General features: G+C 42.2%; 1 protein-coding gene across 1 annotated transcript in view; it reads right to left on the reverse strand.

Moving 5' to 3' along the window:
- The window catches only part of JARID2 (jumonji and AT-rich interaction domain containing 2), a 308,221-nt gene extending 282,341 nt beyond the window's left edge, over window positions 1–25,880 (reverse strand). The window contains 1 exon segment of the mRNA XM_027876570.1: window positions 25,185–25,880. Within this exon segment, the coding sequence (XP_027732371.1) occupies window positions 25,185–25,229 (45 nt within the window). The 5' untranslated portion in view covers window positions 25,230–25,880.
- Between the last annotated feature and the right edge of the window lie 822 nt (window positions 25,881–26,702).

The raw sequence follows: 26,702 nt of genomic DNA on the forward strand, positions 1-26,702 counted from the left end.
ATCAGAACTTCCTTCTTGTTTAAGATTCCAAATTCTTTATGAATCAATGGGGGGAGGAGGGAAGAGGGAGAAGGTCTACCAGACATCAGTAATTTACTCCGGGGTTCCTGAAGACACTGATTTGGCTAAGAGTTTACACAACCAAAGAAAGCTTCTCATGCATAAATGATGCCTGAACAACACTGGGAGGCTGTGTTTGGCTAGAGGTAAAGTGAGTTGTTTATGAGCATTTGTAAGAAATGTTAACACATTTCCCAAAAAGCTTTTCCTCCTTCATCTACCCAGCTTTATCTCCAAAACACTGGTTTGTTAGGTTTGGGTTGTTGGGTTTGTTTTTTTTTTTAAAAACACCTCCAAATACAGCTTAAAATAGGCTTAAAATTCAAAAGCTGGGAAATTACTTTTATTCAGACCTCTGAGTTTCTGCAAGGTTTAAGGGGTTACGTATCACCCAAGAGAACAAAAAGCATAGAAGGGCTATGATCTTGACTGGGGGGGGGGGCGGCTAACCCTGATGACTTCAGGGAATCCTTGCAGTACATTTGTTTACAGGTTCATTCCGATGGTGGTTTTTTATTGGAGTGGGGGAGGGGGAGGGAAAGGAGGAACAGTGTTGTCATTTACACCCTCTAACACGAGCAGACAACTCCACAACATGCTGTGACAAGAAAACATTCTATGGGCCTCCACGGGACAGCTCAACACATCTTTTGATGAGTTGCAGGACCCTCCCCCACACCCCAGGACGATCCAGCCCCGAAGACCAATAAAGTTTAAAATTCCCTCATTCCAGCCCAGCCACCAGCATCCTCCACCTCGTCAGCCATTAGCACACATCTGACTTAAGAGGTCTAACAAAAGGGCCAGAACCCCCAACTTCCTTGACTTTAATTAAACTTGGCTCCAACTTCTGAAAATCCTCAAGTTTTTATTTTGTTTTGTGGTTGTACTAATGCCTTTAAATGAGAGGAGCTGTGAAAGAAAGGGAAAAAGCAAATTCCTCGCAGCTGTGTGGGAGTGTTCTGCCAACTGCAACACAGGAAGACGCTCTCCCATGTAAAAAATTTCCAACTGGGAGATTTACAAGACAGCGGGGGAGAATGGAGGGAGGAATGGGAGACATGTGCATGTGAAAGCCCTGCAAAAGGAAGGCTCTTAAAAAAAAAAAAAATCTCAGGAGTCCTTTAGAGGCTCGGCTTGCCATGCTCCACTGCTTACTACTCCCCTCCCATTTGACCTAAGTCACCCCCCCCTTTTTTAAAACTACTTACTACCCCTTTCTAGGAAGATCCAGGAGAATGACCAGCCCCCATTCTATGATGAGGAATTGCTCTGATTTCTTCAGATGGAGGAGTTTTAGCCCTAGTTCTACATTGTAACCCCTATCTCCCTATCCTTCCTTAATGGCAAATCTGGCTCAGGATCACTGGAAATAAGCTTAACAGGAGGACAGACACCATTTTGCTTGGCCTAATAAAGTCTTAGAATTATAAGTGGGACTCCGAAGAAGTAAATAAACATGTCAGCCACCAAACTTTATTTTCTATTACTAGAAACAAGCTACCTGAAGGCAGCTAACAAGCTTAGAAACGTTGTGGGGGGTTTTGGTGCCTTAAAGAACCTTTTAGGAAAACTACTGTAGTCATGAAGTTCCATCCAGGTCACACATGCCAATTCCTCTCGTTTTTTAAGAAATATGTGCACTAGAGAGATAGTCTTTGGGAAGAAGACAGACAAAGAAATGCAGCTGTAGTCCTTACCACCTTATCAAGATTTTGGCTAAGACCTTAAGCACCTTAAAACCCTGAGTATGCAATTTCATAGCATGCCACCAATCTTCACCCTCCCCTACTGTGTGTTTTTTTTTTAATCCACATTTTTATACACTGCTGCCAAGAGGTACAAATTACTAACAACCTCTGTTAAGCCTGATGCTAAGACTTCAAGGTTCTGATCCAGTATTATGCCTGAGCATTCTAGGCCCAAACCAGCAAACATATAGTATGTTCATTCATAAGGCTTTCCTAGGGGAGACCTCTCTATCAGATGCTTTGACACTCACCCACTTACCCTAGCATCCCACCATTTAGGAGCATTTAGGAGGATTAAAGTGTAACAAGGATGGATAGCTCCAGGGTGTGTTGTGGGGTAAGTAGGTATTTGTTCCCACGTCCTCCTTTAAAACTGACACACAAGGAAAATCAGAATTCAAGTTCAGGAAAACAGCTTCCTTACAGACTCTACAAAAGCAACCATCATCAAACTGAAACGGGTTTGCCCTGACCTTAAAACCTGAAGTCACCAACTTTCAGATACATCAGCATGGCAAATATTTACACTACCTATGACTCATAGGATTGTTCTGAGGAGATCGCCTTACAAACAGTTTGAAGTGCTTTGTAGGCATATACTACTGCTTAGTGAGACAGGTATGTGAATTAATGTAACTATATAAAGATCTTCAACAAAATGGGGCTCCAAGCAGACCCACACATTCGATGAAGGAGAACATCGACAGGGGGCTTTTAAGGATATAACTACGGAGTATTCACTCCTTTCACTAGACCTCTCTTTCATTCGTTCTCTCAATATTCTGAGTTCCTGGACCTTTTGCTAAAGTTGGATGTTTGTTTGTATACAATAAATGCAAAAAAAAAAAAGGTTTTTTAAAGAACAATTTCACAATCTAAAGACTTTCTAAATAAGTAAGGAAAAGGCAGCTCAGCTTACCACACTCGGCAGCCCTCTGAAATCCTCACTTATGAGGCCTGCAACCTGGAGTATTGAGCTCCTTCCCCTATTCCACTTACTCTCAAATTTGCCCACTCTATACAGCAGACCCAAAATGAGAAAGCCCATTTCTTCAAGTTATGCCATTTATTACCAGCTACTGATAACTCATGGGCTCAAGTTCCCAGACTATCCATGCCTTAGCTTCTTCTAATGCAGAGCTGTACCCGGCCTTTCAGCTATTTTCTCAGAGAAATGAAGTAGTCAAACTATCAGTCAGTCAATCTAATATTTGTTAACAGCTCTGGTAAAAGACCTGGTCAGGGAGAAAAAGGTTGAAACTCCAAGAGAGCCTAGCAATTTATGCATTCGTAGGTTAAAACACTAGCATGCAGAGCAAACCCAAGCTGAGCTGCTGCTGTGATCTCATGAGACTTTTACAAAGCAACACTTCAATTTTAAATCCTGTCCTTAATCATAACACCTAAAAGAAAAGCAAATTGATATCGCAGCAAAGGGGGAGAGAGGTGAGATCTGCTATCGGCATAAAACAATAGATTTCCCTGTGCCAGGGTGTCTCCAGAAGATAAATCTAATCAATCAGGGAAACACTAAAGACTTGAATAAAGTGGTGCAGAGAGAAGAAATAAAATAATCATATGTATAATGACTACAGTAATCTAAATAAAGGAGAGGCAACAAAACTCTGGTCAAATATCGTAGGTAATATTCCTCCCCTGTTAACAAGTAACTGTTTTTAGGAAAATGTGCTATCTAAAAGGGATTGTGTTGGGAAACTATCATTTGTGGCAACAAACATGAAAATAAAGAAAATATCCTATTTAAGACCCCTCACCCATCACCACCAAATTAGCCAAAATTCAAGTGTTGGTGATTCTCCATGAATTTCATTCATGAAATCCTTACTTCTCACAGATTAATTTAATGTAAACCATAACACTGTTGCACAACCTGGAAGATGTTTTTAAAAGTGACTCAAAATGCCACCTCCTAGCCTTATGACCTTAGACAAGTCTCTCTCTGAACTTCAGCTCCCTCATCTGTGAAATGTGGGACTTCCAAGTCTAAAAATCTATTATTTAAGAATCTTCATAAAAATGAGAACAACAGGTGATTAGGTAGCACAACTTAAGACAAAAACATATATACCTGGGCAGAAGAAACACTGTTGAGCAACTCGTTTTCTAAAGTGCAGTCAAGCATGGCAAGGCTTAAAGAACAAAAGCTCTATGACTTTCATTACCAACATTTTAACTAAACTTTGCAAATCAGTCACAGAATGCCAATTTCATGTTTGCTTTATTACTATTATTGCCACTACGATGCTTCCTGGAAGGGCAGGTATAAGTGTACATAACAGTTTTGCAATTTCGTATACAATCCTCTTTTTCTGTACTATTATGTACCTGGAAATGTCCATTTTATTTGGTGTTTAATAAGCTCATGATGAAAACTAGGATTTTAGTTAATTATTCAAAATTCTCCCAATAGAACTCAAGCTTCTGGGAAGTCCCAATTTCGTCTGTTTCTCTGGAAGCACAGAAAAGGTGTATTTATTTGCCGAATTGGTCAAACCCAGAGGTTTCCCACCACACCCAGAAAACTGACAAGGATGAAAAAAAGATGAAACAAATCAATGTCGAAGGGGTAGTGGGAAGACAGACACTTTAACAAATTGGTGGTAGAGCTGTAAACTGGTACATCCATACCAGTTTAGAATTATGTAAATAAAGTGACTAAAATATCTTTAGCCTTTGAGATCCAGAGAGTGGACTGCCCCAAATGTACCCTCAAGGAAGTTAACGACAAAAAGAAAGCCTCCATATACACCAAAATATTTATAGAAGCAGTTTTTTTTTGTTTGTGGTAGACAAGAACTGGAAACAAAGTAGATGTCCACTGAGTAGGTAATAGCTAAACAAGTTGTGGTACTGAATGGAATAGGATGTTGTATTCTCTGAGACTGATGAAACAACATACACACAAGGGTTATAACAATATAAAGAGAAAGAATAGCCATCGCAAAACAATCCAAATTGAATATGTGGAAATGATAAAAACAAGTTTGGCCCCAAAAAAGAGAGATGAGAAGAGACCTCTCTCCCCTCTCCTTCAAAGAGGTGGGGATCCACAGGTGGGGAATATTGCACATAACCTTCCCTTTTTTTTTTTTTTGATGTGTTAACTAGGTTTATTGAATTTTTATCAACTGCTTTTTCTTCTTTCTTTAAAAAAAAAAGATGCTTTATTATAAAGGGATGGTTTTCTGGGAGGAGGAGGAATATAAAATTTCTAGGTGATGTCAAAACAAAAATAAGATAGCAATGCAATTATGAAAACCTTTAAAGGAAACAATCAGAGACTCTCCAATCAGAGAATCTCCAAAAGTGGAAACATTTGGGAAAGAAAAGGCCATCCCTGAGCCTTCTTTCTAGGGCCCCCCTCAGTTCTGTTCTGTAAACACAAATACAAACATCAGATTATTCATCTGACCTATCTGTTCCATGATGCCTCTGTCTAAAGATGACAGCAAGTTAAAAGGGGAGGAAAACTTAGGCATTGACTGATTATAGGCTGACAAAGTTATTGGAATTAATTCTGATCAGCACTGAAATTTAAGTTAAATACATGGGGGGGGGGGTCTCACCTTGACATTAAATTTTTCTTTAAATAACTTTTGTACCAGACCACTGATTTAATTGGTGTAGGGAACTCCCTCTAAAAATGCAGACCTGCATCTCCTCAGTACCTGGGGCATTGAGAGTTTAAATTACTTGCCCAGAGTTACATAGACATTCAGTCCACCAGCCCAACTCAGTGCAGAAAATCATCACCAAAAGACAGACAACCTGGTGATGAATGTTTTTGGTCTTAGCAACTCGTGAAACCCACCTCCTACTACAATCTGCAACTATGGACCTCTTACGTACGATAGTACAGGCTGTTACCACTACTGAAAAAAGGTACAGAGAAAAAAAAACATAATTGTCCCCACCCCAAAATAAGTATTAGCCAAAGAATATATATATACATATATATATATATATATATATATAACCTTTTATCCTAACCAACTGCCCTTCACCCCCACCCACTCCCAAGAATCGCCTATATTTTTATCCTATTTGTAGTTATTATTAAAGGCAAAATTATAAGAAAAACAGACATAATTAAAATGAAGGTAGCCTGGGATAACTCCACACTACCATTCTGGAAATCCTGGGCTCCATTCCCAATTTTCTGCTCAGCCCAAAAGGCACTGGAAGTGCTGCCAACACCACACACAGCCCCTGGGGAAAGAGTATACCTCATATTGTTAGACAGCAACCTCTGCAGCCCTTCAGAGCTACTCCTTAATTGGCTGGAAGATACCTTGTCCAATGTGCCTTTCCTACAGCCAACACACTTTAGGATCTGGACTAACCAAGTGGTAAAAGAAGGAAGTCAAATAATAATAACAGCCTTCAGTTTTATTTCCCTCAAGAACAGATAGCATGTATATATTAAATATATACATATACATCTTTATCACTTAAAAAGTCCTTTTTTATGCCTTATTTTCATTTAATCATCCCAGCAGGTATTCAACTATCAATTATCCCCATTTTACAGAGGAGGAAACTGATGCTCTGAGTGGTGTATGACTTACCCAAAAATCACACTGCTAGTAAGCAGCAGAGCAAAACCCAGGACTGGAACACAAGTCTTCAGACTTCAAAAATTCAGTGCTTTTTTCTATGACAGTCATACTACAGGTGCAGGAGAAAACCCCCTACTCATGACTGATCCACCAAAAATAAAAACCAAGTTTTGGGGTTTTTTTTAAATATCATGGTCCAAACACATGAAGCCTCTCCAATGTCCCAGGCCCAGAGATAGGAAAGAGGCCAAGGTCAACAGTAATTAGACAGTAGTTTTAAGTGATGCAATCCAAAGAGCAAGACAGTTCTAGTTCGGAGTGTGGGATTCTGTGCAGAGCACTCCAACAAAGACAGGAGAAACCAGGGAATTACTCTGGAGAGGTAACTGTTAAGGAGGAGGGAGGAAGAAGAAAAAAAAAAGAGAGAGATGAGGCAGGGTCGGGCCAACATTACAAGGACAACCAACTGGTTCTGTTCCTTAGTCTTGTGCTTTTTAAAAGACAGACGATGTGCCAACTATTTTAAAGCTCCAACACACTAATTCTGTAAACAACAATGCTTACAGCCTGCACACTGAGCACTGGGGGAATGGATTCCTCAACTTGGCCTCATCACTTATGCAGCTGATGAAACAAACACTGACAGCTTTTTTGCATTTGTAAAGGCCCCACAGCAGCTGTGGTGATCCCACCATAGAGCAATGAATTAAGCCTGAAACCCAGCTGGGGCTGAACAGAAGCCTTTTTTGCACAATACAGCAAGACTATCATTGTTAACCTAGGCATTATTGAAAAAAAATATTCTGCATCACATTTTTCGGCATTTCTATCTCAATTCTTAAAAGTAGCTCTAATAAGTAACTTTAGAAATAAGGAAGGTATATTTGCTTTCAAATGGCACAAGTGTAGGTATAGGTTATGGGTGCACACAGACTCAGAAAAGAGGGAAAAAAAGCATCGGAGAATACCCAATTTTCAGTTAATCAGTGCCAAGTTAAGGTTTTCAAGTGTTCCACCCACAGGCACACACTTCCCCCATTCAAAATGAAGGGTCCCAACCAAACCATAAATTCTTGGTTACTTGGAGAATTAAGAAGAAAATGTTTAATACAGGCATCTGTCAGGACGCTCCATTAGTTAGGCCAAATTAATGACCTCGACAGTAGAGTAAATTTGGAACAGAGATTCTTGCTGTCAAAAAACACATGATATAAGCAGCAGAAATTCTCTTGGCACTGAACTGAAGAGCCTATGCATTACGCAGCATCACCAACCACTAAAAGAGAAGTTAGTTCTTGCCTCCCCACCAAATTTTTTCCAATCAGGAATTGGAGGAAGAACTTACAAAGGGACTTGAAATTCCAGGAGAAATATTGAGATGCATTTCTGCAAAGCATTTTCAGAAACTAAAGATAACAAACATTGGCACCTACAAGCATCAAAAGCTTTGTCCTTCTCCCCTCCTACCCAATTCTTCCAGTTCCTCACCTCCAGAAGATTATTATTTTTTCAAGCAGGTAAACAAAGAGCCCACCAGAAAAGAAAAGAGGGAGGGAAAAACCCTACTAGTAAAAATAGCTTCAATTTTTTGTAATTCACCTGTGACCAAATTTCACAACAATCTGAGAGGAAAAAAAAAAAGAAACATTTGTGTAAATATTTGTTAAATCTATATCTGGCACACGAATATGTTATTCTCCCTCTTGAAAAGGTATTGCCCCCACATACACATACATACACATACACACCACCCCTTTAAAAAAAAAAAAGACTTCTGACCAGGCAAGAGTAAAAATGAATAGATAAATAAGTAGTTTGCCTAGAATAAATCATATTCTAGCTTTTCCCTGCCAAAGAACATTAGTGTAGGAAACAGCACGATTAAAATAAAGAAATGAAAGCCTGAAAAGGGAAAAAAAAAAGACCTCACTCCACTGAGGACCTGGAAAGCAAAGGTGTACAAGTCCATTGTATACTCCGTTAAGATTCCTATTCAAGAAGAAAACCCAAAGTCTATCTCCCTCAGTCATCTTCTCCCAAAAAGAAAGATGATGGTTCATTTAGTGACCTGGGCTACTGGTGAGGTCAATTTAAATAAAGACTCACCGCTAACAACCAAAAAAATAAGAAAAATTAGCACAATTTGAAATTCTACTGTCCAATATCTGAGAACAGCCTTGCAGTCTAATGTCTAGGCTTGTATGGACAGTCATTTTTACAGTTTGCAAATGGAGCAAAAGAAAAATCTCTTCCCCCACTCAAAAGCACAAAGATTAAAAATAAGAAACACTTAGAAGATCCAAGTGTTCCCTGAAAAAAAGGAATACAAGTTGTCTTGGTGATTTTCCAAAGTAGTCATTCTCAGGCATCGGCTAACATTTCACACGAAGCTCAGGAATACAGGGGGCAACCCTGAAGTGTGTCAGCTTTAGGAAAAAAGCAGGGAGGAGCTCAGGGAGAAAAGCAGTGCTTGGTGGACATCAGGCATACAAATCAACATACATGGCTTTCTGACTTTCCAAGGTTTCACTGCCATAATGATATTTACAAGGACACAGAATGAACACAAGGAACTTTCCTCCTAACACTAAGCTATACCTAAAATGGTGGAGAAAAATGCACCAAGAACTGTCAAGAAGAAAGACCCCAGGGCATAAAGCTAGGGAAACAAAAACATCATGGAGAGGCAGTGAAACACTTGCCATCTCTGGGCCTCTCTCATCACCAACCCATGAAAGATGCAGCTACTTACTGTCTGTCATTCAAAGGGGTAAGAAATCTTTCGATTGTAGATTTAGAGCTGGGAAGGACCATGGAATTCAACCTCTTCATTTTATAGAGCCAGAATTGAAGTGACTTACCCAAGGTCACCCAGGTTAAAGAAATAGCCAGTCCTGTGATTTCAAGTTCCCTCCTCCTTCCATTACATCATACTGCCTTCTATCTCAATATATGTATGCCAGGGAGTTCCCACATAAGTCCCATGAGCTTTTGACAGAAGGTCTCATTCATGCCACATGAGGTCATAAGGAATGAGCAAACCCAAACCAAAAAGTAATAATCTACAACTTTCGGTTTCCTGTTTCTTCCTTCACAAGATTCCCCAAAGTTTTTTTTACAACAGTCTGATTCCATCTAGTCCCCCAGGATCTTGACACACTTAAACCAGAGTCTTTGCAAATCTCTCTCTCTCTCTCTCTCTCTCTCTCTCTTTTCCCCTCACTCTCTTTCTCTACCTCCCTCTTCTCTGCTCTCTCTCACTCTCGTTCCATGTTCAAGGGTGAAGGTAGAGAGAGGTGTTGCAGGGGAAAGTATAGACTGGGTTACATTGAAGAGAGTCCAAAATGAACCATGCATCTCCTATTAAGGATCTTTCACACAGTTGGTGCTTAATAAATGCTGGTCAAATTGACTAGTACTCTTTACCCATCCTAACACAATTCAGCATGGAGTATTATGGGAAGTCTCTTCTTTCCCAGGGGCAAAAACAAGTTCCTTTGAAAGGGAAACTCCACAGGCAGGCTTGCTTAGCATTACCTCTGGCTGTAGCATCCCGCTTGTCCAGAGAAACAAGCTGTTATGATTGGGCAAGATGACATCTTTCTTTCTAGGGATGCCCTCCGTGTACAAAGGAGCAAGAAGACTCCTTTTACAAAAGGTCCACTAAGGCCACAGTTTGCATTAAACAACTGTAAGCAAACAAAGTATGACTATAAAAGCTTTGCAAGTCAAAGATAATGGCTTTCCTGCGTAAACTGATTCTCCTTTATAATCACCATTATTTACACTCCCCTGAGACTGTTTACTGCTCCAATAAATTCTGGATAGAAATAACATGACAACTTCAGCAAGCCTCTTGGAAGGAAGAAAAAAAAGGAAGGAAGGAAAGAGAACACAACTAACTGCTAGAAAATGTTTCATTTCAGGCTAACGTCTCTGATGGCAAAGAAATTTCACAAGTAAATGAAAAATGGAATAGGAAAGGGTACGTACACACACACACACACACACACACACACACACACACACTTCTTTAACTTTAGGCTCACTGTAGATGTTACCAAACCAATTGAGTGTAAATCCACACCAACCTTCTTCAAAATTTCCCTTGGTTAAGCCAGACTAAAGAAATGCTTTGGTAATAGTATCACTAGAGTTTTGATGATTTGTTTTATATGCACACACACAGTTGCAATAGAGCTGTTATTTTAGGTGGAGAACTTTATTTAATCTTATCTTGGATAATATGACAATCCATCAGGGCAATATGAAGTTCAGCAACTTCTCACTTTTGGCCCGAGCTGGCAGTATGGGACAGAGCAAAGAGAACTGTATTTATAATCATCAAATATTGGCACTCATCTGAACAATCTTGAGGGTATGGACTCGATGGACAGTGTCTAATGTCCCGTCAAGCTTTAAATCTGTGTTAATAGCCGAAGTGGACACTGCAGCAGAATGGGAAAGGCACTGGATCTGTCACAGAATCCAGGTTCAATCCCAGCTCTTTAGGCCTAAAAACTGTGTGACCTTGGACAAGTCAATTCATTGGAGAGCTCAGTTTCCTCAACTATAAAACGGGAGGGTCAGACTGGCTAGATGGCCTTTAAGGTCCCTTCCTGCCAGCTCTAAATCTATGATCTTATGATCCTAACTGATGAGCTCTGTTATAGGGCTGGGAACTGTTCCAATGGTATGAAACAAGGATGCCCTGTTCCCTTTAGCTATGAGACTTGGCCTTTCTATGCTCAAACTTCAGGATCATCAGTCAAGCCAAATGTGTTTTTTATTTAAAAGGAGGTTTCCTTTCACTCTGTCAACCACCTTTCGGATTCCAGCTAGTTTAAACCACAATGGTTTGGAATCCTAACAGTAGTTTCGAGGATTACAGTACTGAAAAAGGTTATTGAAAAACATTTTTAAAGACACAAAAGAAACTCATACAGTAGCAGCCACAAGTTGTTCCCCTAAAAGGGGGAGGTAAAAAGCTTAAGTCTTGTCAATCTGGATTCACTATTAAATCCAGACCTTCCCTAGGCCTCCCCCTTCACTTGATAGGACTTTAACTAGAAATATGATATCTGTCACTCAAGTATGCGATCACCACTGGACATTACTTTCATGAATCTTTAAAGCTCTTTCAGAGAGGAAAAAAAAAAGCTCTCCTATGATGTAATACCAATGCTTCTGGAGGGTTTGCCTTTAATTCAAAACTAAATACTTTAAATTTTTAAAATTACAAGCTGAAACTGCAAGGCCAAAAAACACCAAATGTCTGGAATAGCTGCACAGCTGATTACTCAAAGTTTAATCTATTCACCTTGTGAATTTAGAAATAAGGTGAATTTCCCTCAAGTCTGATCAAAGAAAGAAACCATCTGCTCCTAGGAGAGCCAAGTTCATTGCATGGCCCCAGTACAGTGAAGATCCATGCTGAGAAAGGACACAACAAAAAATTGCTTTAACATAACTAAGATTCCCAAGGGCCTGGGTCTACCCCCCTCTACCCCACTTATTCAACTTCTACCCTATACAGATGTCTGGCAACCTCATATACGTGGATGACCAGTAAGCTCTCAGAATATTACCAATCATGTTATGAAATTCAGAAATGTGAGAATTAGAAACCCACCATTTCATTTGGGCATTTATCCAAGGCAGCAGCCACAGCCATACAGTGGAGCCCACTCTGAAAAGCAAGTTCATACGTCGTATGTGGAGGACAAAGCTTTGTGGTGTCATGGTATACCACAACTTCAAGGCAAGACGACATTCCCAAAGCTGTTCAAGGCAGATGAAAGCCATGTGCTACCAATTTAAATGGAGTATTCCACAGACCATGGCTCCTTATTAAATGCTTTACATTCACATAGGCCCTTTTATCTTCCAACATCTCAAGATTATTACAAGCTAAAAATAGTACAAACAGAACTTCAGAGCTCTGAGCATCATAGTGGTGGGGGGGAAGGGGGCAATTTGGTTTGGGTTGTTTTTTTTTTCTTCCAAATACAGCATTAAGTTGTTGGGTTTTTACCTCATCTCAAAAGGGTCATGGGAGCCTGCCTAACCAAAATGGAGGGGCACAGGGCAGAAGATGGTAAAGCTGCTGACTTGTAAGTTTCATTTAAAAACTTTTCCTGAACACACACACACAAAAAAATAGCAATTATTTCTTGGGACACTGACCAATACACATAATATCAGCACCCATACACAGAGGAATGAAGGCCTAAACCAAGACATCTGAACTATCCAAACGCAGAGTTTTTAAAAAAATTCACATTTTACTCATGCATAACTCCAGACTCCTTTCAGTAAGGCACAGGTCCATAGGTACCAAAGATATCACAGAAAGGGGGTGGGGGCACCTTAAGAAAGCAGAAAGGTTTGGCCCAAGGAACAGACAAAGCACACTGGGCATGGCCAGCCTACTTACTCTAGCTGTACTTAAGGGAGTTTCAAGTCCATCATGAAATGTCAACTGTCCTCCAACTCCAAATCTGGTGACTCCATCAGTCCCTGTAGCTCATGTGCCTCCCAAGATTAACATGGAAAGTGTGTGCAAGTGATTTTAAAGCATGGAAGTGGGCCCAGATCCTCAGAAAAAAGATATCACACACAAACCCAAGAAGAGTGAGTTAAGCCTTAGTTACTCAGAGATTGACAAGGCAGTCTGGAAATCATCTGGTTCTAGTCTTCTTCTCCCTCCGTACTCATTTTCACCTTTACTTTGCTGAAAGGGGGGGGGGCAGAAGAAGAGATAAAAAAGGAAAAGTCTGCTAACTCTGGTAAACCTAAGAGATGGATATAGTTTAAAACAATTGGCTTAAAGTTACAGACTTCTCTATAAACTGTATCAGCTACCATGGACAACAAAGAATCAGAAAGACACACCATCCACTTGTTTGATGCTACAGATAAATACAAATTAATTTGAGGAAGGAGAAAACACAACAATGGATGCAAAAAATCAATAAAGTTATGGAATAATCACAATCCTATGAGGGAGGCAGAACAAATAGTATTATTCCCGTTATACAGGGGCCGGGAATAAAGATTTTTGGGAGGGGGGTTAGGCAATGGGGTTAAGTGACTTGCCCAGGGTCACACAGCTAGTAAGTGTTATGTGTCTGAGGCCGGATTTGAACTCAGGTCCTCCTGAATCCAGGGCCAGTGCTCTATCCACTGTGCCACCTAGCTGCCCCTTGGAACAAGCATTTATTAAGCACCTACCATGTGTCAGGCACTGTGTTAAGCACTTTAAAAATATTATTTGATAATACTTCTCAGATGAAGAAATCTGAAGTTACACTATTAAGTTCCAGGATTGAGGACATGGAGTTTGACCTTGTAATAAAGTATAATCTCCATTTGCTTGAGTCCAAGGCATTAATCTATACAACATTCTGTTGCATAGTGGAAAGGATATTCTACTAAGTACCATCTATACCAATCTCTACCAATAACTACCTTCTGTCCCACTCAATTCATATGGGCCTCAGTTTCATCTGTAAAATGAAGGAATATGGTGAGGATGGTATTCAGGGTTTCTTCCAGTTCTAAAATTGATTATATAGTATCTGTTTATTTGACCTAAACCAATTCTCTCATCCTATGGCTCTCTCCTCTTGGAACACTCAAAATACTTTGAACTAAGTTAAATTAGACTTAGTTAAATTGGTTTTGACATTTTTCAGATATTAAAAAGGGGTGCTGCCAAAATTAATCCATCAAACACTCAGGAGATGCTCTGTCTCAGGCATACCCATCCATTAATATCCATCTCTAACTCACTAACCACATGTCTGAGGATCACACCCATTCCTTCCCAGAGTGATGGCTATCTTTTCAAAGTTACTCTTTTTTGGCAAGTAGTCCTACATATACCAGGGAGCAGAATCAGCTTGTTGCATACTTGATTCATTATCAGCTTAAGTGTCTATCTCAGTTGGTTCAATTGTTACACAAAGCTTCAGTCAAGAGGATTGGAGTCAAGCAAATGTCTCCAAGTTTGTCTAGCAAGAGCTTGCCCCAATTGGGGCTATTTAATTACAGTAGCATGTGTATGACTGCCACCCTTATATAGAGGTCTAATATCTCAATTTATTATGGTTATCCTATGGTTAAGTATTTACTTACACAAGGCGCAAAGCTTTCCAAGGTTGAATTAATTTTTATCCTTGTTCCCTTTAAGCTGCCCAGAAGCACCAGTGCCCTCTATAAAACTATCTTGTACTCATTTTATGTATTTCTTGTCTTCCCTAATTAAGTTCTGTGAGGACAGTGACAGTTTCATTTTTTTTGTCTCTGTGTCCCCAGTGCCTAGTTCCTAGATGGCGATTAATAAATGTTTATTCTTAAAAATGTCTTAGTCTTTCTTTTTAAAGAAATAGGCTGTAATTTTATACACACACACACACACCCCCACCCCTTACTGCACGTACTGTAAAATAAAGTGGACACTATAAGATAAATATACAGCCCAAGCCAAACAGGATAGCAATGTGCAAATTTAACAGGATCTGGCTTTGAAATTCTGAATGATTCAGTTACTAGAAATATTAGAACACTGCCCATTTAAAGTCTTTTTTGTTGGGTAGTGGGGAGGGGGAGAAATAGTCTCCTTAGGTCTTAAGACACCTACCTTCCCAAATCATGCCTCCTACCAGAAAAAAAAATTAACCACAGAAATCATTCTGCTTTTAAGGGAGACAGCATACACCTCATCTGAAGTATGGAGGCATTAAAAAAAAAAAGCATGCGTGCATTATCTATTAAAGCCCTTCCAGGATTCATGGTAACTAAGAACTGCTGTTCATGATGTTTTCAGTGTTCATTGGCCTTGCTTCCTCTTCATGTGTGGTGAAGCTTGACAGGCCTACAAAATTAGTATTGAAAATCCAGTCTAGAGCTTTTCTCAAGAGAGTGTCCATTAGATATTAGCTATGAAAAACCCCACCTCAGTCTCTCTAGTGTGGGGGAAGAAGGAGGAGGTCTTTCTACCATACTCCCCTTGTAAAATGCAGTCTAGTTTTGCCATTACATACTACACACCGGCACAAGAGCCTCGCCACCCCGCCAACACTCATTAGCCAATTCCTCTGGGTAAATGCAGTGGTGAAAACCTCACTCTACCTTAAGCCTGAGCACTAGGTAAGAGATCTAATATGATTCTTACCTAGAGTTATTCCTATTTGCTCCCCTTTGGTTCATCAGTTCAATCCCTATACAGCTAAACTCTGGATAAGTGCAATATGCAAAATAGACAGAAAATTACAGGAGAGAAAACAACTTGGGGGGGGGGGGGGGCAGTGATCCCTGATTAGAAGTACATAATCTTCAGACTAAGGGAGTTATGAAACCAAGCCAGACATTCAGAGCCACTATGAAAGCACTTTTGGAAGGGCTGCGTTAAAAGTGATACACAGAGGACCAACTTAGAGCCGTTCACTTACTAAACAAAGATCTTTGATGAGACCAAGGCAACACAGATGAGTGCATAGAGATGACTTAGGAATCAGGAAGCCCTAGACTCTCACTTCTGACAAATCCTGGCTGTATGACCCTGGGCAATTGTTGAGGACTTTAAGTTTTGAAACAGTTGCTGACCAACACTGACAAAGAGTTTTTAGCTAGGTGGCACAGTGGACACACTGGGCCTGGGGTCAGGAAGGCATCAGACTCTTACCAACTCTGTGACCCTGGAAAAGTCACTTAACCTCCACCTGCTTCAGTTTCTTCAATTGCAAATGTTCCGTTGTTTCAGTTGTGACCAACTCTTTGTCACCCTATTTAGAGTTTTCTTGGCAAAGATAGTGGAGTGGTTTACCATTTCCTTTTCCAATACACTTCGAAGATAAGGAAACTGAGACAAAAAGCTTTAAGTAACTTGCCCTGGGTCACATAGCTAGTGTCTGAGGCCATTTCTGAACTCGGGTCTTCCTGATTCCAGGCCCAGTACTCTATCTACTGCACCATCTAGCTGCCCTCAACTTCAAAATAGTGATGATAATAAAGCCCCCTACTTCCCAGAGTTGTTGTGAGGATGAAATGAAATAATATTTGTAAAGTGCTTAGCACAGGGCCTGGCACATAGCAGGCATTTAATAAATGCTTGCTCCCTTTCCACAGCATGGATTCCCCCCCCCCCAAAGAAAATTCCTGCCCACCTAGGAAATTAAGAGAGGGAGCAGAAGGAGGCAGAAGAGAGACAGGCATTTAACAAGTAAGTATGATACCAGGGAGAATGTAATTGGGTAGACAGGCAAGATAAAGTCAAAAATGGTCTAGGAAAATCTGAGGCTGAGCTCTTGTGGGATAAAGGAAAGACAAGCATAAAACCTCTGAATGGCCAGGAAGAAAAAAAATCTCTTCCCAATATGCTGATATTATTATATATGAATCTGATCACATACGAAACAATATTAAATCCAAGGGTTTAGCACCTTTCACCCAATGGAAAGAGGGAGGAAAAAACACATTAACAACTGTGGCTGTAGGTAGCCATCTCTAATGCGGAAAGCAATGAAATTGGAATTTAAGGACCTAGATCTGCATCCCAGGTCCGACCCCAAGTTAGGTCTGTGACTCTGGAGGAGTGGCTTCACCTCCCTGGCTTTCCTCATCTGTAAAGGAGAAGACAGAACAGATAAGTCTCAGAGAGCACTCCAGCAGCTTCCTGTTACCTCCAGGATCAAATATTTTTAAAATCCTGTTTGGCTTTTAAAGCCCTTCATCACCTGGCCCCTTCTTACCTTTCCAGTCATCTTACACCTTCCTTGTCCTCCTCTACACACACACACACACACACTCCCTCCCTCTCTCTCTCTCTCTTCCTTCGCACTCTCTCCTCCTCTCCCCCTTTTCCTCTCTGATCCATTAACAATCCATCTCTCCTACTCAGTGAATTCTCCCTGGCTTGTTCTCCAAGCCTGGAAGCAGGTCCCACCTAAAATTCCACCTTCCGCAAGAAGCCTTTCAGATACGGTGCCTCCCTGCTCCTGTATCTTTTTGTTTGTACATAGCTGTCTGAACACTGTCTCTCCCTTTAGAGTGGGATCTCCTAGAAAGCTGGGACTGTTTGTTTGTTTGTTTGTCTTCCTTGGATACCCCACTGATTTAGCAGCTTAGTTCCTTGCCTGGCTAAGGCCTGAGGTAGGCTTTAGGGGAAAAGATGAGGAAGGAGTGAAAGTCAAAAGCCAGCACTCATCCCAAGGGTATCGTGGTCTGTTAATTCAACCCAAAACTTAGTGACTCAAAGGAGCAATCAGCTGAGAAGAAAGAGCTCTAGATTAAAAACAAAACAAAAAAAAAAAACCTTCAGGCTGATGTAAATCCAAAGGCCCATAAATCTTCCTCCTTCACTAAGACAAAGACACACTAGGCTTCCACACAAACCTCATCCTAAAGCTGACCTTTGTAACCCCTATCTTCACCTTTAAGGGTGTTCCGGGAGTTCATTTTAACCTGATTTCCCCCAAATAAGAATGGGAAAGGGTGAATGAAGAGGTAGATATTGAGATCTGAGACTTAGACCCACTTCCCAAAGTTCTGGCCTAAGATTAAAATTGACCCAGAGGGTTGTTCCAATTGAGAAAGTCCAGGGTCAAGCAAAAACTCAAGATTGTTTTAAAATGAGGAGACTGATTACTGTGGGACCTTAGACTCAGTTTACTCACCTGTAAAATGAGAGATTGGGATAGATGATTATGAAACCCATTTCCAGATTTAAATTCTATGAGGCTAACCTATGACCTCCCAAACCCACTGCAGAACAAACCCTACCCCTTGTGCTAATGGGTGCTGGGAATTGGGGAGACATGCCTGGAAAATCTGGATTGGAAGTCTAAGGCCAGATTGGCAGTGGTCAGCTCAGAGAGCTAAAACCTTTTTTTCCCTGAGGGAAATGTGGTCTTGAGGCAATGAGCGCCTGACTGCATGTTCTCAATTCAAGGCGCCTCCCAAATTTGAGCAGCTGGCTAACCTCTTCTTGGACAGAGGTCAGCAAATGCCAGCACACATACCAGAAGGTGGCAGACTCTCTACCCTATTACCACCTCTGATACAACAGAAACAGCTTGGAAACCAGGAGGAGCCGAATCATTCTTCTACCTTTCCACTTAAGTGGGAGAGAAACCAAAGAAAATTGTTGTTGAAGATACTGAAAGCACAACCAGGATTCTAAAAAGGCTTTGTTAAACAACTGAGCTAGCAAGCAAGCTATTATCAAGGCAGTTTCTTTCATCACAATCTAAGCCAGAGTATTCTGTAAAGTTCGGATTCAGTCAAAGGGCTGCACTTGAGAACCTAGAGGAACACATAGGGCCTCGAGGGCCACAGGTTCCCACCCCTGGACTAGAAGCTCCCAAACAACTTAGCACAGTGCCTGTCACATAGTAGACGATTGTTAAATGCTTGCTGACTGACTTGACCTGTTCTGGGCTTCAATTTCCTCTTCTGCAAAATGAGAGTATCGAACTAAATCTTTAAGACTTTTTTCTTCTTTCAGCTCCAAAATGTTAAAAGAGTCAAACCATAGTTTTTCCTTCATCAAGGGGTACGGCTCTCAAAAGTTAACACAGAAAAGTAGTAAGAAAGGCAAAGAAGACTCAAAGTATCTGTGACTCTGGAGGAAAGGGAGGAATGAATATATCTTACACTTTCACACCTCTTCTACTGAACCACTCAGCAGATCCTGCTTCCACCTCGGGACATAAGGATGTGAAACTGGGGCCTCTGAAATGGGGCTCTTTGGCAACTGTGTGCTAGTATGATAAAGGAAATAATGAAATACAGTTACAAAAATATTAAAAATAAACCAGGGTTAGTGAACCCCAGACTAATAACCCTAGGTGTAGGTATTCCCTCCTCCTGACACAAATCAAGAACTCACAACTATAATATACACTCCGAGACAACTGCCTTGGCCAATAAAGAGATTCTATCACCAGCCCATGGTCAAACAAGGCTAGCAGATGTCAGAGACAGGTCTTGAACCCAGGTCTTAACTCCATGGCACTAGACCTCACTGCCTACATACACCTGAGTAGGCAGTCTTCATGAGTTATTTTAAGATAAAACAATTAAACCACCAGATGGTTAGCATTTCTGAACTTGGGCTACTCCACAAGTACCAGCCAAGCTATGATCAATATGCCTTTTACAACCTGGCAGGGTATGCCTGAATCTATACTACGTTAGCATATCAGGGAATTCAGGCTCACCTCCCTGTCCCAATGAGGCAATTCAACTAAGGCTTTTGTGGCACGCTCACACAAAATATATCTTCTACTTTTCTGAAGCGGGTTTTTCTAGTTTTCAGTGGACTGAACGGAAGAGATCTTACAAAGTCTTAAAACTATAGAATGTACTGGATGGCAGAAGATGTTTCAGAATCCCCTGGGAAGTTATAATCTAAAGAGAGAGGCAAGACAAAATACACACAACAAGCAAAAAAAAACAGCATGGAAACAAGGGCAATGCTAATTATACTTTACAGTGATATATATCAGTGCTGGGTATCTAGCCTAGAGGCTAGAGGGTCACATGAGGAGCTGGCAATTTGTTTGATTCGAGAAGCAGTAAAATGAGGGCAGGGAGGGCATGGAGAAAATGGAAGAGTTGTTTGGGGGAATGCAGTAAGAAATTCATAGTTTATTTCTGCTCATTTTAGAAGAGACTATTAACCACAAAAGCCGGACTTTTCGCTATTTAAACACACATTATGCTTCCTAACTATGATAAAGTGGACCCCCAATCAATCAATAAGCATTTAAGCAACTACTAAGATCAAGACAACTGTTTTCAAAAGCTGTGAATTTCAGAAGGAAATGACCAATATTTCTGCTCCACCAAAAGCAACCCACCGCAGCATCCAAGGCACACCACAAGAACTTTTATCTCAGAGACAATCAACCTCAATGAACACCTGAATGACCATTCTTATAGAACCAAATGTCCCCCCACCCCCACCCCACATTGCACTATGAGCTACTTACTTTGTACAGACTGACTGGTGCTAAATAAAGCTTGACTTCTACAGAGCACCGCTATTAGTATCAGGATTAGAACTATGCAGCTAAGAAATTCTAAGGTTTCACAGTCTGAATTGTCAATAACTAAGGTGATTTTAAACAGATCAAATACTTTTTAATTTCAGGGGAAAAAAATTTGCCCATTTTATACTGTAGGAACTACAAATAAAGTAGTGTGTAAAACAAAATGTAAATTCACCTTGTGTTACTGACTCTCCCTCATTCTTTATTCAAGTAAGTAGGTCAACAGTCCAGCTCATAGAGGTCAAGGGCAAACCACAGCCTGGATATGGATTTTTCCTTTTTTAAATGTCTTATTTAAGAGCATATGGGGAAAAGAAAACCTGTCTTATTTTACATGTAAAAATATAGTTAGTTCTACCACTCCAAAAGATCTTTCTGGAGGCAGAAAACTGAAATAACCTTTAGGCCAGGGTATACACCAGAGTTAACACTGATGTTATTCCTAAAACACTAGGAAGAGAGTTAACAACCCAAGCCTACCAATGCAATGATTACTGGTTTAACATACTTTGGGGAGTGTAACTTCGGACAGTCTCACAAAGTAACGACTCTTTTTGGCTATGTAAACTAGGGAAAGACTACTGGGACTTAGAAGTCAATTATTAGCCTAGTGTAAAGGCAGGCCTAGGTAATAACTCTGATCAGGCTGAAGAGGTCTGAGTTTTAATATTACTTCCTTCAAGCTTTTTCCAACTGCTTTTATTGGTTGCAAAACTTCATTTTTCTTTGATTTCAGTAATCCACTTCAGGCTTTCTCACATCCAAGTATTCACCAGTCTCTCTCAGCAGACAGTATAGACCTGACAGAAAGAACATACTTAGCAAGGGAAAAGGCGTAGTAGCCTTAAGAACTGTAGTCACAAGTTCTCTGTGGCACAGTTTTCCCCATCTGGAAAATGGATGAAAGGAGTAAATACAGTCTGACAAGGCACAATGAAAAAAATGGACTTTAATGTCAGAATGCTTCTTCATTTAATCACAGGGTTGCATATGTGACGAGCTGCTTGACACCGATTACTGACTCCCTGGGCAAGTCACTTAAACTCTCTGAACCAGTTTCCTCACCTGTAAAATGGAGATGATGATAATATTTCACAATGTTGTTGTAAGGATCAAATGGTATAATGTAGGTAAAGTTTTTGCTGTATGAGCTATTATTATTTCCAAACAAGAAGAGAGGATCAAAGGGCTAGCTCTCAGTTGGATAGAATGAGAGAAAGCAACTAACAACAAAATCTAACTGCCCAAATCAAGAATTAGTTAATTTAGAAATTAATCAGGCACATTTTCCTTGAAGAAGGAAAAATTATCCTAGTGTGACAGAGGCACTATTTAAAACTCATTCTGGTTATGAAGCATGCAGAACACAGGACAATACTTAAGGCAGGAGATACCAAGGTGGATGGTGGTGGCAACACTAACCCTCTTGGTCTATAAACTGTCCACCAGCAAACTCTACCAAGCAAGCTGAACCACACAAACTGCCCAGACAGCAGAATATTCAACTCTTTGTCGTTGCTGCTGTTGTTTTCCAATCGTCCAAGTAAATGAGGGCATTGGGAAGCAAATCTTTCCTAGCTAAAAGATACTGCATCGGGAGTTATGCCCAGTACAATTAAAACCTTGTGGCTTTGGATTACAATGCACTTGATGAGCTTCTCAAGGTTGTCTTTAAATACAAAACATTACAAATCGTTTCCCCAAAGGTGTCTAGCAACAACCGTCACCCCTAAACTCGTGCAGTCATTCGGGTCAAGCAGTCGAACCAACGAGCAAATTGGCAGACGCCAAAAAGCCAATTCTGTTGTGGTACCCAGGTCCACTAATGTGAAAAACCTTTCAGTTTTGTTCCAAAAGGAGGGGAGTGTTAGGGTCGAAAAGAAAAAGAAGGTACTCCCACTCGGGCGCACAGAATAACTTCAATGTGATAAGACAGCACCCACTGATTGGAAGTCTTTGAAAAAGGGCCCTTCTCCACCAGCCCAAACATAAGCACACCCCAGAGACAAAGTCTGTAACCCACCTAAGACAAAAATTTCATTGGCGGAAGTTTCTATTTTTTTTTTAAATAAACCGGTAATGGAACAGAACTACCATAATAAGTACAATCCATCGGGGGCCTGGGATGAAAAGAAGTAATCCAGTTCTGCAGGAAGGGGGAGTCTCTTCCTCTTCCCCCCTCCCCTAATTGGACAGTGAGAGAAAGGTCCACGACGTTCGTTTTCAGAACAGAGGCTCTCCAGGTGCTCTCACCTGGTGGGGAGCACACTAGGTTGCACCGGGTTTCGGGGCGGATGGCAGAAGGGCAATCCCCCACGCCGCCCCCCAACACACGCCCACGCCGCGCGAGGCAGCAGCACCCGTACACAACAGCAGCAGCAGCAGCCGTCACCGCCCCTTGGCCGCCCGTACCTCCATTCCGCTCTCGTCTCCCCCCCACCCCCACACCCCGCTCCGGTCCAGCCCCCGACGCGCCTGGAACCTCCCGCCTCACTTTTTAACGTCACCGGGTAGGAGGGAGGGAAAGATTCCACCCAAGCCCTTCCCTTTGTGACGTCACAATGACAACAGAACGCGGCCCAGGCCCGGAGTGTTCACGATCCGGGAGGGGGGGAGGGAGGGGGGGAGGGGGGGGGGGGGGGACGGGGAAGCAAGGGGGGGGAGTGAGGGGGGGCACCCGCACTGACGTTTCGCCGGCTTTAACCTGTTGCTCGCTAGCGTGTCAGTACGACGGTCTAGGGGCCGAGCAGCGAGCGAGGTCCGGCAGCCGCCCGCAGCCCAAGGACAGGGGCATCCGCCACGACCGCCGCCGTGGGCTACGGCCGCCATGCTCGAATCTGCGTGCGTGTCGGTTACTCGCTGCAGTTGTGCGTGAGCGCGGCCCCCTCCCCCAATCCGCATCCGCCCCCCCCACCCTCGACCCTCCTCCCCACGAGAAACCGTGCGCGCGGCGGCGCGTTCGCACGCCGTCAAATCATCGGCTCCCACCTTCCACTCCCTTCCCCCCCACCCACCCCCGGCCTTCCACCCGGGAAAGAGTCGGAGGCTCCCCACGAGCCAGAAATCTGCCCCCTATAGGCAGTACAGAAAACGTCCCCCTCTAGAGCCACACGCCCCCTCCCCTCGCCTCCTGACCCACACACACTATCCCACGGAGGAACACGGGAAGCCCAGGAGATCTGAGCACGCAGAGGGGGGCACACAAGAGCATTAACTCCTGGAGGCTCGGCCACTAGTTTATTGAAAAGCTGTCTGGACGGCACAAGACTTAAGATTGCTACATTGTTCACAGTTAAACAAAAAAAAGAAAAAAGAAAACACTCAATGGAACTTAGCAAAAGGTGGTTGGGGTTTTTTTCCTCCTTACCGTCTAGGTTCTCCCCAATTTAATTTGCTTTGTAAATGCATCCGAGGCGAGCAAAAACAGAGGATGGCTTGAGACGTTTCCCAGACAAGGTTGAGTCTCCAAGCAATTTTATACAGCAAGAGTTTTAAACTAGTCTTCTCCATTCTACCCAATCCTCTGCAATGCGGATGTATTTTTTATTCGTAAATTCTTTAGAGAACAGCTTTAAGTTGCACTTGATTATTCAACCTCGTACTCCCTGCATAGTTAAGAGTTTAAGATGTCTAACTCTATAGAGAAGTCATTTGGCTTTTCCATGAAATGAAGTCCGTTTTTAAAAAGGTAATGTCCCGAAGGTCACCCCACACACACCGAGAAAAAAGGAAAAAAGAAAATGGAAACACGAATTTGGCGTCTTAAGTCTAAAACTTTCTTATAACCCTGCATCACTTGGAATGCTGATGTGGTCTTTTAAAAATGGGTTCTCCCATTTTAAGCATGCAGATAAATCACCAATCGCTCGAGTGCATATTTGGCTAATCCCTTGGTCTCCCTTCTTCGCCCCCCCAACTTTAAAAAAAAAGCCACCACACACAAAAACAAAAACACTCCTCATGCCAATCAAAATGTAGCTGTACCAACAAAATATTTAACTATTCCCACACGTTTAAATCTTTGAAGATTACCCAATTACGGAAGCCCAGTTAAAACAGTGAAATTATTTATAGTTACATACATCCACATCCACACACTTACAAGCATTAAGTCTTACATATTTTCCCCTAAAACTGGAAATCATGAATTTTTAAACAAAACTAATCCATTGCCCCATTATTAAAGTCAATCCCAACAAATGCATTCACCGTAACATGATTCCCAACTGGTTTCTATTGCGAACCAGATAAGCAAAACGACCACATACATTAAATTTGATGTGGCAGTGCAAGGCACAAGATCGCCATAATCGGACACTAGATTTCAACTTAAAGGGCTTACAACACAGTACACAGTTTTTTAAAAAAAAATAATAAAATGGTTCATTTGTATGCAAAGTGCCATAGACAAATCCGCTTGAGAATGCAGTTTAGTTACATTACTGCAATCCCCTCAAGCTCCACCGAAATGCTTTGCCTTTCATCTAAAACTAGATTATGATTGTGTCATTTGAGGTCAATTTATTCACTCAGGGTATCTCTACCCCAATGTGTTTTTGTAACCAGACTGGACAGACAAGACTTAGCTTGAAAAATCCCTCTCTCAAAAAAGAAAGAAACAGCCTTATCGGACCCTGTATTTAAAACCTTTCAGCAGCAGAATTATCTATAAACTTGACATTCACAGCCATTGCTTAAAACTGCAAGTCAAAGGATGTGTTGTTAAGAACACTTACGTATTTCTTCTGAATGATATTCCTCTTGGGTCTTTCCTTGCTCATTCTGAGATCCAAATGCTGATTGCAAAAGGGGACAATTGCTTCATGAATTTAAGCCGTCAGAAATTTGCAAAAAAATATCCTGGTGGTTTTTATTGTTGTTGGTGATGGTTGTAATCCGACTTTTCTTCCTCTTCCCCCAAAGCCAGATTCGCCTCTAAATAAATCCGAAATTGGAAAGGAAAAAAAAAAGCCAAAGACGAAGCAGACAAAAAAATTCACTTTAGTAAAACACTCATAATGGAAAATTTCCCCCGAAACACACATACACAAAAAAAAAAAACCGACGCCCTTCACTCCCCCTTTTTTCCTCCAAAAACTACATCAGCAAAACGTGAAGGTCCTTAGTGTCTGATCTGTAGTTACATCTTGGAAAAGGAAAGGGAAAGATAAATAAAAATGTTGGAAGTCACGTTTATGCTGCAGCAGCAGTGAGACCAGAAGAGTCAACTCCAGCAGCGGCGGCGGCAGAGGCAGCAGCAGCCCCACAGCAAGGGCTGCACCGCGTCTCTTTTTTCCAAGCACCCTAACCAATGAGAGTCGGTCTCCAGCCCAACTTTAAATGGACTCTGCTTTTATACAAGTTAGGGATCCTCAGGCAATTGCCCATCGGCACCCCAGACGAAAACTTCTTCAGCAAGACTACAGAACACACGCCATCCACAGCGCTGAAAGCCGCCGGAAGAATATAGAAGAGACCCCCGGTACTGTAGCCAAGAGGTCGGCGGGAACTCTACAAGTAGCTTCTAGACAACCTGCCAAGCGCTTCTCCGGCCCCCAACCCAGGTGTGTAATTGAAAGATACTCCCTCGCTCACTGCATGGCACGCTCTGTCGCTCCACCTCCCCCCCTCCACTCCCCTTCCCTCCCCTCCCCTTCCCCAGCTTGTCTCTAGCGCTGCAAAGCTCACGCTAGAGCTGCTGCCACTGCTCTTGCATCTACCTGCAGCCGGGCAGCCCACAGCGCGTGCACTGAGCCCCCCGCCCCAGGGGAGAGCCGCTTGTTACCGGGGCACATTAGAATCGTCCCCTTGATCTCCTGGAAGTTGTAGTCCCCCGACTACAAAATGGCTATGGCCGTGGGGGTAGAGAACTACAACTCCCAGCTTGCTCCGCGCGTCACCGCCACACTCCGTCTCTCTCGCTCTCCCTTCCCCCTTCTCTCCTCTTTCCCCCCTCCCTTCCCCTCTCCGCAACCCTTGCCAACAAACGCCTGGACGTGTCCCGCGTGCGACAGCGCCCGAGGCTGGCTTCCGATTGGCCCGAAGAGCGTGTGGTCCGCGAGCGAGGAACTCCCCACTCTCCATTCCAGCCCCTCTCCCCTTTCCTCCCCTCTCACGCGATGACTTCCCCCCCCCCGCCCCAACCCCGCCGCCCTACCCCCACCCCGGGCGCGAGTCGCCGCCTGTAGAACTCGAGGAATCGTGCTGCGCGGCCCGGCGCACCTGGCCTGCTGCCGGGGAGGAGCGGAGGGCTA

This window comes from Vombatus ursinus, unplaced genomic scaffold (assembly GCF_900497805.2).
Source record: "Vombatus ursinus unplaced genomic scaffold, bare-nosed wombat genome assembly UNPS02000577.1, whole genome shotgun sequence".
Lineage (NCBI taxonomy): Eukaryota > Metazoa > Chordata > Mammalia > Diprotodontia > Vombatidae > Vombatus > Vombatus ursinus.